A 16,440-nucleotide genomic window follows, 5' to 3' on the forward strand; every position below is an offset into this window, starting at 1 on the left:
TTAGAGAATAGAAGGATATTATGAGAGTAGTATAAGAAGATTAGAATAGAAGAATAGTAGATACGATATTTATTTTTTATTTATTTATTTATTTTGTCCAATACAAATTGAAAGTTAAGGAGAATAAAAACATGTAGTAGTAAATATCAGGGAAGGGATAGAAGAAGAGATATGAGAATAGAATACATCAATGAAGAGTAGAGGAAGGATATATGGATGGGAGAAAAGATATATAAAATATAGGAGAGAGAATTGGACAGGGGACGGAAGGCACACTAGTGCACTTATGCTCGCCCCTTACTGACCTCTAAGGGATCTGGAGAAGTCAACCGTGGAAAGTCTAAGGGAAAAATGTTGGGGGTTGGGGGTTGACACCACGGAGTCTGATAATGAGTTCCATGCTTCAACAACTCGATTGCTAAAGTCATATTTTTTACAGTCAAGTTCGGAGCGGTTGATATTAAGTTTGAACCTGTTGCGTGCTCTTGTGTTATTGCGGTTGAAGCTGAAGTAGTTGTTGACAGGCAGGATGTTGCAGCATATGATCTTGTGGGCAATACTTAGATCATGTTTAAGGCGTCGTAGTTCTAAGCTTTCTAGACCCGGGATTGTAAGTCTATTTTTGTAGGGTATTCTGTTTCGAGTAGTGGAGTGAAGGGCTCTTCTGATGAAGTATCGTTGGACCTTTTCTAGGGTGTTGATGTCCGAAATTCGGTGTCGGCTTCAGACAGGTGAGCTGTATTCAAGGATGGGTCTGCCGAAAGTTTTGTAAGAGATATAGGTTACACCATAATGTCTAAGCACTTCTGAAATTATTGTGCAGATAGAGCAATTAGAAATAGTGTGTGATGTCCTTTGTTTTCAGGAATGGTTCATAGGTCTACATCAATCATTTTGTGAAGCAGGTCTTCAAATGAATTTGAAGATCTATCCCTACTAATAAACTTAACGGAGATATATAGTGATTTACATTCTGATTTAACAGTTCAATAACTCTTTTTTATTATTACTTAAGTCTGAGCAAAAATACTTTAGGTGACTTATTTTTCAAATTCTTCCAAAATAATTAGGAAAAGTATATTTGTATAGACTGTTTTCAATGCCCTGCTAGCAGGGCATTTGCTTGTGTAGGGTGGGTATCTCAAGCTGCATGCTCTGTAGTTCATTCAGGTTGGAAGAACATGAACATTTTGTGTAACAAGGACCCATTTGTACATCTGTACACTCCCTTTCAGTAGTAACACAGAGCTAGGATTCTTCTCACACTGGCTGTGATTCCAATAAATGGAGGGGTTGAGTAACCAGCATGCTGACTTAGACGTTCCTCCCTTCCTGTATTCTAAGAGTCAGTCTCTGTAAATTCCACCCTTCCTTCCTGACTTATAAGACCAATGACCGAAAAAGTTAAAAAGCTAAGGAGACATTATGTATTTAGTTTAAATTACATTGGGCAGCACTGTTCAATAAATTAGGCATTAATAGGTGAAGCTGCATACCTGTAAGTTATACATATTATGCTCAACAACCATGTTGAGACCCTTGCAGTTGGTTGTTCAAATCAATACTTTTATAACAATTATCTTATTAATAGACTATTAGGATTACACTGTATACCCAGTGACAAAAATAGGAAAACATTAATGAAAAATCATGCAACAAAGGTTATTTATTTATTTATTTATTTATTTATTTATTTACTTGCTTCTTTGTCTATCAAACTTGATAATCCGCCATCTCCTTTGTAGAAGGGCTCTATGGGTTATCTCCATTACCCTCAGGTGAAAATCTATATGAACTCAGAACTTCACTGAAAGTACATCCAAACAGGCAGCTGACATTGTAAATCTGCCAAGTGAGAAAAGCAGAAACAAATGAGAGAGGTGAGGCATTCAGAGAAAGAAATGGTCACTCTTCACTTATCAAGAAAAATCTCAGTGTTTGCAAAATTCCATCACCAAGGATCAGAAAATACACAGGAATTGGAAAGAAATCTGTAATATGAAACATAGAAACATAGAAGACTGACTGCAGAAAAAGACCTCATGGTCCATCTAGTCTGCCCTTATATTATTTCCTGTATTTTATCTTAGGATGGATATATGTTTATCCCAGGCATGTTTAAATTCAGTTACTGTGGATTTACCAACCATATCTGCTGGAAGTTTGTTCCAAGGATCTACTACTCTTTCAGTAAAATAATATTTTCTCATGTTGCTTTTGATCTTTCCCCCAATTAACTTCAGATTGTGTCCCCTTGTTCTTGTGTTCACTTTCATATTAAAAACACTTCCCTCCTGAACCTTATTTAACCCTTTAACATATTTAAATGTTTCGATCATGTCCCCTCTTTTCCTTCTGTCCTCCAGACTATACAGATTGAGTTCATTAAGTCTTTCCTGACACATTTTATGCTTAAGACCTTCCACCATTCTTGTAGCCCGTCTTTGGACCCGTTCAATTTTGTCAATATCTTTTTGTAGGCGAGGTCTCCAGAACTGAATACAGTACTCCAAATGTGGTCTCACCAGCGCTCTATATAAGGGGATCACAATCTCCCTCTTCCTGCTTGTTATACCTCTAGCTATGCAGCCAAGCATCCTACTTGCTTTTCCTACCGCCCGACCACACTGCTCACCCATTTTGAGTAGTGAATTTGGGATAGGGTTTAAAAAAAGAAAGGAGAGAAAGACTACAAGTACTATTTCAGTTTCATTAAAGCTTTAGATATAGCCTAAGATTAAATGATACATCATTTTAATTTCTGTCTTCCAAAGGACATTTATTTTGGCATTCTTCATTTTTAACTTTAGCTTGTTCGTTTGACACTGACTTGTTTGTGCAGCTGAAAAAAACTCTACTGATATAAAATTGTGTGAGCCGCTATTGTCAAATTCAGATCAAATAAAAAACTAAGATGGAATCCTAAAAGTTTTGTTTCCTTCGTATGTTTTTCCTACTATGGGAGAATTAACAATTGGAGATTTTGATTAGGAAAAATTGAATGGGGAAACATCCAGCACTGCATTTATGATCCATTTGAAGGGGAAAATCCAAAATTCTTTACTACTTGTTCTGGGGGTTTGGTTTGGTGGGCATGGCAAAGGAAGCATAGAAACATAGAAGCATAGAAGTCTGGCGGCAGAAAAAGACCTCATGGTCCATCTAGTCTGCCCTTATACTATTTTCTGTATTTTATCTTAGGATGGATATATGTTTATCCCAGGCATGTTTAAATTCAGTTACTGTGGATTTATCTACCACATCTGCTGGAAGTTTGTTCCAAGGATCTACTACTCTTTCAGTAAAATAATATTTTCTCATGTTGCTTTTGATCTTTCCCCCAACTAACTTCAGATTGTGTCCCCTTGTTCCTGTGTTCACTTTCCTATTAAAAACACTTCCCTCCTGGACCTTATTTAACCCTTTAATATATTTAAATGTTTCGATCATGTCCCCCCTTTTCCTTCTGTCCTCCAGACTATACAGATTGAGTTCATTAAGTCTTTCCTGATACGTTTTATACTTAAGACCTTCCACCATTCTTGTAGCCCGTCTTTGGACCCGTTCAATTTTGTCAATATCTTTTTGTAGGTGAGGTCTCCAGAACTGAACACAGTATTCCAAATGTGGTCTCACCAGCATTCTATATAGTGGGATCATAATCTCCCTCTTCCTGCTTGTTATACCTCTAGCTATGCAGCCAAGCATCCTACTTGCTTTCCCTACCGCCTGACTGCACTGTTCACCCATTTTGAGACTGTTAGAAATCACTACCCCTAAATCCTTTTCTTTTGAAGTATTTGCCAACACTGAACTGCCAATACAATACTCAGATTGAGGATTCCTTTTCCCCAAGTGCATTATTTTACATTTGGAAACATTAAACTGCAGTTTCCATTGCTTAGACCATTTATCTAGTAAAGCTAAATCAAGCATACTGCAAAATCTCAATTCCTGCCCCACTCCAGGGGAAGGATACTGCAAAATCCCCACTGTCACCCCACTGCTGGGGGAGGGATATTGTAGAATGTATTTATTTATTTATTTGTTTGTTTATTTATTTATTGGATTTGTATGCCGCCCCTCTCCGTAGACTCGGGGCGGCTAACAACAATGATAAAAAACAGCATGTAACAATCCAATTAATAAAACAACTAAAAACCCTTATTATAAAACCAAACGTACACACAAACATACCGTGCATAACTTGTAATCTCCATTCCTACACCACTCTGGGGCCAGAGGTGGTGTTTGCTGGTTTTCCGAATTACTCTAAATTTCCACTGCCGGTTCTTCAGAACCTGTCAGAACCTTCTGGATTTCTCCACTAGAAAAAGGGCTAGAGATATGAAGAAAACAAAAATTTCAGGAGGGTTCACTTCAGCTATACATTCTACTAAAAATAGTGGGATAGGTTGGCTATAGATTAGTTAAGGTGTGGAAGTTTATTGGCTAACTTTCCTCTATACTGTATTTGCTTGATATAGATTTAGGAAGATTCCATACCTGGGGAGACAATGCCCCTGGGGACTCTGGAAACAGCAGAACATATGGTTTTTAGTGCTTCCTTCCACTACAGAGATATTCATATTAGCCTCACTCACCATCGTTTCATAAATACTCAGGATGCACAGGGCAATTATATACTTCCCTGCTGCTTGCAGATACCACACCTGCTATAATGTATAATATTGCCAGGTTGTGCACAGCAGGACTTAAAATCTGTCAGAAGATAACCTGTGCTATAAACCTGTTTTAATGAGCACTTTGTTTCTGATTTTGAAGTGTTCTGTATTGTGATATATTCAGCTTGCCATGGTCCTCTATGTCAGGGCTCTCAAACTCGTGGCCCAGGGGCCAAATAATCACATGCTGGCTATGCCCACACTCTGTTTGGTGAAAGGGAAAAAAGTCACGATAGATCACATGACATTGCCATGACACTGCCGTGATGTATTGCGACTTTTGATTTGACACCCCTGCTCTAGGATCATCTACTGTTCGTATCCTTCCTCTTTTTTAGATTTGTAAAAAATATTTTTAGGTTTACATTTAACATTGATGTCTAATTTTTTTTATTTTCATGCTTTTTAATTTCTTTTGTACCCTGCCCTCCTTATAGAATAGAATAGAATAGAATTTTTATTGGCCAAGTGTGATTGGACACACAAGGAATTTGTCTTGGTGCATATGCATTTGTCAAGAATCATGTGGTACAACATTTAATGATTGTCATAGGGGTCAAATAAGCAATGAGGGAACAATCAATATTAATAAAAATCTTAGGATATAAGCAACAAGTTACAGTCATACAGTCAACATGGGAGGAAATGGGTGAAAGGAATGATGAGAAAAACTAGTAGAATAGAAGTGCAGATTTAGTAGAAAGCCTGACAGTGTTGAGGGAATTATTTGTTTAGTAGAGTGATGGCGTTCGGAAAAAAACTGTTCTTGTGTCTAGTTGTCTTGGTGTGCAGTGCTCTGTAGCGACGTTTTGAGGGTAGGAGTTGCTACCCGCCTTATTATTGACCATTTAAAAATGATTTTTACTGAGCTTTCTTGCTTTCTCTCAACCATACCTATTTTACACTTTATTTCACCATGGAAATGAAATATATCTACTTTGAGCTCCTGGAAGAAAGGAGAATATGTACTAAATAAATAGTATTAATAACTATAGTCTTAATTAAATTAAGACAACACATTTATTATGTATGTATTTAATTATTCTAATATTATGTATTTATTGGACATACTGTATGACCAAATATTTTTTAATGGCTGGCTTTAGACCACTAGCTGGAAGTGTAATTTGTGAGTAGGAATATTTAATTATATGGTCTGATTTGATCTTTTATAGTTTTGGTTTTAACTTTCCATATTTGTTAATAAACCATAATTCAATTGTTGAAAATGTGTACATTCTTCTAGAATCTAGATCCAGACTATAATTTTAAAAAAGCAATTCCCCACACTAACAGTTATTACTAAAAATATGGAATGTGCCGAGATGACCAAAATTACTATGGAAATTCAAGACAAAAAAGACTCTGATTTTTATAAAATATGGGATAAGTGGTATCAATGGATCGCAGCAAAAAATATCAATCCTTTATCTGTTAAAATTAGTAAACTCACCCCATCTTTTACCGCGCTAAATGAAAATATTAGATACTATTATAATTAATCTAAATACCGACAACAATCAATTTAACTTTAAAGATAAAATATTTGTAACATAATTCCTTACTTCTCTAACTATTTCTACCTTAACCTATTTTTATATTAACTTTTTATATATTTTTTATCATCTACACCTACTACTCCAACGTACTATTATGTCGCAAAACCTATAAACGTCTGCGATCATGCAGATTCTCTTTATCCTCTTTCTTTTTTTCTATAGTTGTCTCTTTCTATTCTAAACCCCCTTTTTGATTCCCTCATTTCTCTCTTTCTTTTCTTCCTTTTTTTTCAAGGTCTATTATAATAGTTAATATATACTATATGCATATACTTATATCTGTTGCAAATATACTCTGTATCTGTTGCTATGAAATGTAATTCTTTTTGCAAGACAATTACTTATATCATTCATAATTTACCATATGTTTCAGAATTACTTTTACAATGATGTAATCACTTGCCTATCATCTTTGCTTCTTTTGACCCCCATCCCCTTCTCTTCTCACCCTTTTTAAAATGTGAAATTTAATAAACTATTTTTTTTAAAGCCATTCAGTATGCGATTTATAAAACAAATCTTTACAACTGAATTTTATCACAGCTTCATGTATATATATATACTTTTTGTTTATTTATTTCATAAAGTCACCCAACATGTGATGTGGTAGTATGAAAAATTAACCCACCCCCAGTTCAGTTATTTAATAAAAGGAATACTGGTCAATTGTGTGAATTCTTCCTTAAATAATCAGGGCTGATTTGGGTCAGTCATTTTCTTCTATAAATCTTAAACTTCGCCTCTTACATTCAGATTTTAAAGGCATGCTGCATTCCAGTCAAAACAAACTATTGCTAAACCAGTCAGTTTGGTCTAGTGATTAAGACTCCAGGCTAGAAAACCAGATAACATGAGTTTAAGTCCTGCTTTAGCCAAGAAAGCCTGCTGGATAACTTTGAGCCAGTCTATCTCTCTCAGCTTAATCTCGCTCACAGGGAATTGACTAAAGATTACAGTAGATTTTTAGTAGACTGTACCTAAATATGTTTTCATTTTTATGCATTTTCCTAAAGGTAATTAGTTCAATGAGCTCCCTTTCAGAATATTGTCTACCTTCTATTCTGCGCACTTTGTTTGATTGGTATAAAAGACAAAACGGCATTGAAGATGAATCTCATGAATACAGACCAAGAACAAGCACAAAATCCAAAAGGTATGCACCTGGATAACTTTTACTATTCATTGCTCCTTATGTTTTGTGGTTACTTGTAAAACAAAAACCCGCTTCTTTATACAATTTAGCTTTAAAGTATTTAGTTTAAGGGTGCCTTCATTCTCCAATCCTGTCAAAACATCATGAAGCTAGCTGTGGACTTCTCTTCACTCCTGTTGAATTTAAATTCTTGTTGAATTTCTTCTGTTGAGAATAGACAGAGAACACCATGAGCCAATCAATGCTTCCTTGGAAAGGTGCAAAAAGTGCAGAAGTTGAAAATCAGTGGCTTGCATTCTGAGCTATAATCCTGTGGTGCTGTATATCCCAAAATTGTGTGATGGCTTTTCCTAGTTGAAGAATAAGCTATACAGTGTTCCCTCAATTTCCGCAGGGGATGCATTCCGAAACCCCCCGCGAAAGTCGAATTTCCACGAAGTAGAGATGCGGAAGTAAATACACCATTTTTGGCTATGGACAGTATCACAAACCATCCTTTAACACTTTAAACCCTAAATTCCCATTTCCCATTCCCTTAACAACAATTTACTCACCATTATTACTGGTACTCACCATTGAATAAGATACTTAGTGATCCTGATATTTATAAACATAATTATTTATTAACAATAATTATTTTTTTTGTTATTTATTTGCAAAAATTATTAGTTTGGCAATGACATATGACGTCATTGGGTGGGAAAAACCGTGGTATAGGGAAAAAAACCGCGAAGTATTTTTTAATTAATATTTTTTGAAAAACCGTGGTATGGGCTATTTGCGAAGTTCGAACCCGCGAAAATCGAGGGAACACTGTATAAGGAAATGTAAATCTAATCATAGACACCTACTTTGGCTTATTCCCAGCTGACTAAACCATCATGTCATGTTTGGCACATTAGAGAAGCGGTATATACATAAGTCTAAGTCAGTGGTTGAGTGGTTCTCAATCTTTCTAATGCCGCAACATAAGTCTAGGGCCAATTCTCCCAACAGAGCTTTAAGCTGATTGGCAGGAAGGTCAGAGGGACACCTCCACTGTAAGTGCCTGATTGGTCAGATTGTAAAAATATGTTCCAAGGTGCCAGAATAGAAGCTTTAGTTCCTAACACCATGGGAAATTTGTCTTTTCCAAGTATCTTAGGCGACCCCTGTGAAATGGCCGTTCGACCCCGAGAGGGGTCCCGACCCCTAGGTTGAGAACCATTGGTCTAAGTTCTATTGTTATTAGAACTGCTTGTTTTGGAGAGATTATCTGAATCCTGGACCATGGTAGCCTGTTAGTAGAATGCATCCTTACATAAATTCAGTTGCCACTTTAATCTGCTGGTAATTATTGATGTCTATGTTTTATGTCAATTGCCTTATTGGTTGTATTTTTACATGAGATGTATAGAAGTAGTGAGTGTTTAGAAATAGTTTAATAAGGAAATAAATTTGAGGGAGAATCAACCAACAGCAACTAAATCTCTTAAATTGGAGAATAATAAAGGCAATGAAAGGAGTAGATATTGAAATATCCTTAAAAACAGATGAATTTTCGACCTTCTTACCCCAAAATATACTAATTAAAAATTGTTTAATTTTATACTTCATTTGTGTATGATAAGATAACTTTATTTCTCATTTTTTTAAAGTGATGAACAGCAACGAGACTATTTAATGGAAAGAAGAGATCTTGCTATTGATTTTATTTTTTCTTTAGTATTAATAGAAGTATTGAAACAGGTATGTCATTTTGAATTTTTTAATATTTAATTTTAATTGCGTATGTTTGTCACTTTTTAGGGAAAGGTATGTAAGCCTTTCAAATAAAGAAAGAATGTCTATGGGGTTCCACATAAACTGGAAAACATTAATTTTGAACATTTATTGCTTTGTAAATAGTATCTTAAGATTCTGGGATTCACACTTTAGTTATAAATCAAGTATTTGGGTTTGTGTTTGTTATCAACTGGAAAAATGTGAAATTACATTCTCTGATGTACTCAGCAGAGAATGAAACCAGGTTGCTTTTCAGGGTGTGTTTTCATTCTGTTCTTCCACTTTTCTCCATTTCTTATCTGCTAGATTAGGCTTTATTTTCTAAAAGAGGTTGAGTCATAGAAAGGTCTTTCTGTTTTTTCCTGTATACGTAATGGGAAGAAAGAATTATATCTTAATTCTAAATACGTTTTCTAGATGAAAGCTTCATACTTTTACCAAAATATACTTCTAAATGTCAGCGAGCAAGATGCAAAGCAAATTAATTAAATTTATTCTGTTTGGCGGTTTACAGTTTGTTGGTGTGTTTCCTATTTCACATTTATAAGTGCTTGTACAAAAATCCTTAAAACTCAACATAGTACATGTGTGTCAGAATTAAGGAGTAATATCTTTTGGAGAAGAAATCAGAAACATGTAGTGGTTGGCTATACACGCATTAGTCGTTTTCAGGTATGAATTTTGTTAACTGGTTGTTCATTCCTTTTTCAGATTCAGCTTCATCCTGTAATTGATGGTTTGGTACATGATGTTATTAATTTGGCTTTCAAGCACTTTAAATACAAAGAAGGGTAAGGCATACTCTTTCTTTTCTATGAAATCTCAGGGATTTAGGCCACACTGACATCAATAGTTACTTTGGTTTAGTAGTTAACCTCTGGCAGAGTGACCTAGTTAGGAGGTAGGAACGTAGGAGTCTAAATTTTGGGATTAAGGACTTCTTTTTAGAAAACACTTTCTTAATCAATAACTGTTTAGCCTTCCTTTAGAGAAGTTTGATATTAGAGTAAGAGCCCCTTCATAAATTTACTATTTATATAAGTCCCAGTAAATAAAGAATTTCTATGTACCAGTAATAGAATAGAATAGAATAGAATTTTTATTGGCCAAGTGTTATTGGACACACAAGGAATTTGTCTTGGTGCATATGCTCTCAACGTACATAAAATAAAATATACATTTGTCAAGAATCATGTGATACAACACTTAATGATTGTCATAGGGGTCAAATAAGCAATGAAGAAGCAATATTAATAAAAATCTTAGGACATACGCAACAAGTTACAGTCATACAGTCAACATGGGAGGAAATGGGTGATAGGAATGATGAGAAAAACTAGTAGAATAGAAGTGCAGATTTAGTAGAAAGTCTGACAGTGTTGAGGGAATTATTTGTTTAGTAGAGTGATGGCGTTCGGGGGAAAACTGTTCTTGTGTCTAGTTGTCTTGGTGTGCAGTGCTCTGTAGCGACGTTTTGAGGGTAGGAGTTGAAACAATTTGTGTCCAGGATGTGAGGAGTCAGTAAATATTTTACCCGCCCTCTTTTTGACTCGTGCAGTATACAGGTCCTCAATGGAAGGCAGATTGGCAGCAATTGTTTTTTCTGCAATTCTGATTATCCTCTGAAGTCTGTGTCGGTCCTGTTAGGTTGCAGCACCAAACCAGACAGTTATAGAGGTGCAGATGACAGACTCAATGATTCCTCTGTAGAACTGAATCAGCAGCTCCTTGGGCAGTTTGAGCTTCCTGAGCTGGCGCAGAAAGAACATTCTTTGTTGTGCTTTTTTGATGATGTTTTTGATGTTAGGTGACCATTTTAGGTCTTGAGATATGATAGAAACTAGAAATTTGAAGGTCTCTACTGTTGATACTGTGTTGTCTAGTATTGTGAGAGGTGGAAGGGTGGAAGGGTTTCTCTTAAAGTCTACCACCATTTTTACGGTTTTGAGTGTGTTCAGTTCTAGATTGTTCTGGTCATACCACAAGGATAGTTGTTCAACTTCCCGTCTGTATGCGGATTCATCATTGTCTTGAATGAGTCCGATCACTGTTGTATCATCTGCAAACTTCAGTAGTTTAACAGATGGATCGTATGAGATGCAGTCATTAGTGTATAGAGAGTAGTAATTCTGTAATTCTGTAATGCAGGCATACCATTTCCCCTACTTCAAATTGATTAGTTTTTATTGTAGGGAAGGTTTACTCTTTTGCTCTTACAGTGATGAATCTTAACAAGACTTAGCTGGCAAATCAAATATTTCATGTCTGTTACTGACTCTATAATTTTCTCATGCCCTGTGCTGGTGTATGACCATAATAAAGATTGATTTTATTTTTATGACTTGTGAAATTGTGTAGAATTAAATTTACTATTCTTTATATACTGAGCCATATTTCAACACTATGGAGATAATGCTCTTTATATGCTAAACCAGGTTCAGACATACAGTTAAACCATAAGCCACTACATTTGGGTACTCAACTACGCAAAATCAAAATCCAATATGTGAAAACCAAGCTTAAGTGTGTGTGTCCATTGAGAAAAGATAGGAATACCTGAAGAGTATTAGTCATATAAAGCTAAACCTACTGTAAAATTTATTCATGAATGTTTTAAAATTCTATATTTTCTTAACTTTCAATAGGTACCTAGGTCCCAACACTGGAAATATGCATATTGTTGCAGATCTCTATGCTGAGGTAATAGGGGTACTAGCACAAGCAAAGTAAGTATATTTAAATAATAAAAATATTAGATAGCTTTTACTTAGAAAGCCAGATTCTTCAGCGAGAAGTTTTCTCTGTTTATGTGTGTCAGCTTGTGTGTTTGTGTGCACATTTTCAATCTTTCCTAGATCCTTTCACTTCATAAATGCTTTATTTTATTAAACTAGGTTTTGATGTAGAGAGCGATCTGATCCCAGAAGGTAGTTTCTGCAGCTAGTTAAACAATTGTAAAAGTTACAATCTTCTCCCATTGATACCATCTTCAAAAGCTCAAGAGCAGGAGTTAAGTGCAGTGTTTCTTCAGAAGTGCCAAAATCAGAATGGATGTGAAGTCATCCCCAGGTTTTTAAAATGCCCTTAATAATGCAGATTCTATCTTATGGATTGCAGAGGACAAGTAGACTGATCCAACCAGAGAAATGAACTAATTCTTTAAAAGGTTCCCCCTCTCCCCACCCTAATCTTTCTTTTATTTCTATTTTCTTCCTCTTTTTCCGCCCCAGGATATTTGAAATGGAAGCTGAAAAGAGAAATGTGTTGTGACAACACTGTTTCTTAGTGATTGTTCTTGATTAAATAAGTCTAGATGGGGTTTTTTTGGAGAATATTAATAATCTAATCATTAATGTAATAATTATAATTCATATTTTAATGCTACAGATAATTTGCCATCCTGTTTTTTCTCCAGTAAATTGGTAATTAGTAAGCACAACCTACAGTATGTTCTAATTTTACCTCTTTTTCATTACAAAGCTAAATTTTGAAAAGAATTGGGTTTCATGGCTTTGGGAGATCTAGAACTTTACATTGCATTGTGTATATTTGATTTAGAATGTAATATTTGGAGACTTCATTTTCTATGCATGCGATGGTGACGTTTCTTTTTCATTTGCCATAACGTATTTTACAGGTCTTGTAGGAGTTGTAGACTCTTTGGTATTACAAAAAATTACAAAATGTGTCATTGGTTTATGTTCTGTCTGGGTTCCCCCAGACGTCAACACCAACTAAAAAGAGTATCCAGACAGGCTGGTAAAAAGCAAAGTCATTTTATATCTTTGAAAACAAACACAGATAACAAAAACTGTTCTTACAAACTGGAATGCTATGAAGCTTCACAGAAGAGTCACGACGGCCAGACAATACAACAGGCTTCTTGCTGGCACACACACCACTGTAGATAATAAAACCCACGCCTCCCCCAAGTTTTCAGCCTTCGAGGCCACAAGCCAGAATCAGAGACGCCAAGGATCGAAGCAAGGTCACAGGACTCCCAAAAGATAACTCTCCACAATACAGGAAGGGCAGGCCTGCCTTTTCAACCTTTCTGAGGAGAACCACACCCAAACCCAGCTGTTGCCTATTAGGGATGGAAATACCTGGCTAATTGTCCCCTTCTTTGTGCTGCCCTTCTCTGCCTCATATCTATGATGGCTTGTGCGTTCTCATCTAATGACTCCAGGCTACTTGCTGGGGAGAGCTCCCCCCCGGGGGTCTCAGGCTGTTCTCCCTCCTCCTCGTCCTGACATTCCTCTTCCCCGTCTGCCTGTTCCTCCTCCTCCTCCTGTTCCTCGTCCTCCCCCTCTGAGCATGGAGCCAGCAGAGTTCCAGCCGTTCCCTGAGGAGCCTCAGACTGAATAACAGGTTTATTTATTTAAATTTAGGTGCCATTTGATGCCAAGACCATTTAAAATAAGTATATAAAAAATAATGCATAGTAAAAAAAATATCTGTCTTGCTATCAAATATCTACTTTGAAAGAAGCATTATCATAATTTATTTTTGTTTTGTCTGTTTTTAGATTTCCAGCTGTGAAGAAGAAATTTATGGCAGAATTAAAAGAGCTGCGGCATAAGGAGCAGAATCCTTACATGGTTCAAAGCATTATCAGTCTAATCATGGGGATGAAATTCTTCCGTATTAAAATGTACCCTGTGGAAGATTTTGAAGCTTCCCTTCAGTTTATGCAGGTAGAAAATTTCCATATCAGGAGGAAGCTGTTTTTTCTTTTACAAAGAAACCTCAGTGCTTCATAATGCTTTTGTAGTAACTAATTTCAGGAATACAGTGGTACCTCGAGATACGAGTTTAATTCGTTCCGGACCTGGGCTCTTAAGTCGAGCAGCTCTTATCTCGAACGACTTTTCCCCATAGGAATTAATGTAAATAATTTTAATTGGTTCCAGCCCTCAAAAAACTCACAAAGTTAGTCTAAATTATGCAGAAAGACATGTTTTTAATGAAGAAATGTACATGTACATATAAATGAATAATGAAGTTTCTTTCACTTAACTTGTAAACTTTCTTAAACTTTTAAATTTACATATGTTCAACTTCTCTGCCACCCAATCCTGTAGGACAGAGGTCCCCAACCCTTTTTGCACCAGGGACCGGCTTTAAGCGATCAAGAGAGGAATGGGTGAATGAATGGACGGAGGGTGGGAAGGAAGGAAGGAAAGAGGGAAGGGACAGGAACAGAGGAAGGAAGCAAGGAAACTTATGAAAGGGGAGAGTAAGAGAGGAATGAGTGAAGGGAGGGAGGGAGGGAAGAAGGTGGGAAGGAGAAAGAAAAGAAGAAATAGAGGAAGGGAAGGTAAAAGAGAAAGAAAAAGAGCAAGAAAGAAAGCAAGAAAGCAAAAAAGAAAGAAAGAAAGAAAGAAAGAAAGGGGGAAGGGACAGGAACAGAGGAAGGAAGCAAGGAAACTTATGAAAGGGGAGAGTAAGAGAGGAATGAGTGAAGGGAGGGAGGGAGGGAAGAAGGTGGGAAGGAGAAAGAAAAGAAGAAATAGAGGAAGGGAAGGTAAAAGAGAGAAAGAAAAAGAGCAAGAAAGAAAGCTGCAAGCACCCCCCTGAGCCCCCCAGGCCGGCTGCAACCTTTTAAAACACGCGCGCCGCTTCGCAGCTGTCTCCTGAAGCCGAACGCGGAAGTTAGCGTTTGGCTTCAGGAGACAGCTCCTTGGCGCTTGTATCTCGAATTTGGGCTTGTAAGTAGAACAAAAATATCTCTCCCCTCCCAGCTCTTATCTCGAGTTGCTCTTAAGTAGAGCAGCTCTTATGTCGGGGTTCCACTGTATGTGGTTTTTATTTCATATGTCAGACAGTAAATGAAAACTGGAAAATAAGATATGACTATCATAATGACTGAAAATCTATTTTCATTTAATTGTTCATAATGTTTGCTTATATTTTTCTATTTGGCAGATTATTATTCTCTGTTATTTTGTTGTACTTAATTTGGAGTAAGAAAATAGCGGCAGCACCTTTGACTAAACATACATAAATTTGCACTGCCTTTTGAATCAAACTATCAAAGTAAAATGAAGGCAAAAATGTTGCATATTTAACAAAGTAGTAGCTTTATCAAAAATACAAATATTTTCTATTTTCTATTTTTGTTTATTCTAGGAATGTGCACATTATTTTCTTGAAGTTAAAGACAAAGATATCAAACACGCATTAGCAGGCTTGTTTGTTGAAATTCTTGTCCCAGTAGCTGCTGTAAGTTCTTGTTTGTTTACTAACCCATCACCTATCAACCAAGTCCCTGGTTAGTACACATAGTATCCAACAGTTAGTAATAAGTTAAAATACATAAAACTCGAAAACTATAGTTTGATATTAAAACAGAATTAAAGTAGCATTTTTACCAAAGTTAAATTAATAAGAAAAGTTTAAAATAAACCATTTCAATTGTAAGCTAATTGAAAGGTTTGTGTTTTAAAATCATCTTAAGGGCCAGCATAGACAGCAGTTCTTGCATCGCACTGGGAATTTGACTTGGGGCTTCCACAGAGAATGTTTGACCCCAAATAGCAAATAGGCAGAATAGTTTTCACTGAAAAATGGGCTTTTGGTGGCTTATGATAATAAATTATGGGAATCTTACAATTAGAAGTTCTCTGCTAGTGTCTTGAGTCCCAGAGCTTTAAAGGTAGTAAATAAGCAACCTGTGTTAACACTTCAAAATTAGCAGTGTGTTCTGTCCAATGTTTTGTACCAATAGAAATTTCTGAATAAAACATAAGAATAGCCAAAAAAAGGATCCAAAAGAGAAATGGTTGGTGGCTAAAAGCAGAGGTGGGCTACTGCTCAGATGGCGGGGGGAACGCAGTTGGGTAGCGAAAATGGAGCTCCACCCCAAAGCACCCACTTTGCACTGAAAGATGTTGAAAGAAATTGCAGGGCGTCCTGCATAAGCTACACCCACAGGGTGGTAGTAAAAATTTTGGTACTCCTTCACTGGCTAAAAGTATATCTACAATTGTGTTATATTGTTATTATTTAAGATATGATGAAGATAAGAGGCTGGATTTCACTTCGAAGTTCATGGAAAATTCAGATCAAGAACTCCTAAACTGCGTATTGTGTTTATTCTTTCTATCTCAGCTTAGACAGATAGTAGAGTTGCTAGAATTATGATTTCCCACAGTGCCTTCCCTTGATTCTGTTTAAGTTTATTTTCTCTTGTTAAGCCAATGATAGACTGTAGGCAGCATTATCTTCTATATGAGTATCCAAGCTTGTTTGGAAAATCTGAAATAGAACTCCCCCC

At 36.2% G+C, this 16,440-nt stretch overlaps 1 protein-coding gene across 4 annotated transcripts in view; it reads left to right on the forward strand.

The window, feature by feature from the left end:
- FRY (FRY microtubule binding protein) overlaps positions 1 to 16,440 on the forward strand; it is a 232,999-nt gene that overhangs the window by 106,657 nt on the left and 109,902 nt on the right. For all 4 annotated transcript variants that reach the window (XM_070749879.1, XM_070749876.1, XM_070749877.1 and 1 more), the window contains exons 4-9: positions 7,258 to 7,397; positions 9,035 to 9,125; positions 9,873 to 9,952; positions 11,807 to 11,887; positions 13,690 to 13,858; positions 15,294 to 15,386. In XM_070749879.1, coding sequence (XP_070605980.1) covers positions 7,258 to 7,397; positions 9,035 to 9,125; positions 9,873 to 9,952; positions 11,807 to 11,887; positions 13,690 to 13,858; positions 15,294 to 15,386 — 654 coding nt within the window. The remainder of the gene's footprint in view (positions 1 to 7,257; positions 7,398 to 9,034; positions 9,126 to 9,872; positions 9,953 to 11,806; positions 11,888 to 13,689; positions 13,859 to 15,293; positions 15,387 to 16,440) is intronic.

The sequence above is a fragment of the Erythrolamprus reginae genome, chromosome 4 (genome assembly GCF_031021105.1).
Source record: "Erythrolamprus reginae isolate rEryReg1 chromosome 4, rEryReg1.hap1, whole genome shotgun sequence".
In the NCBI taxonomy this organism is placed as follows: Eukaryota; Metazoa; Chordata; class Lepidosauria; order Squamata; family Dipsadidae; genus Erythrolamprus; species Erythrolamprus reginae.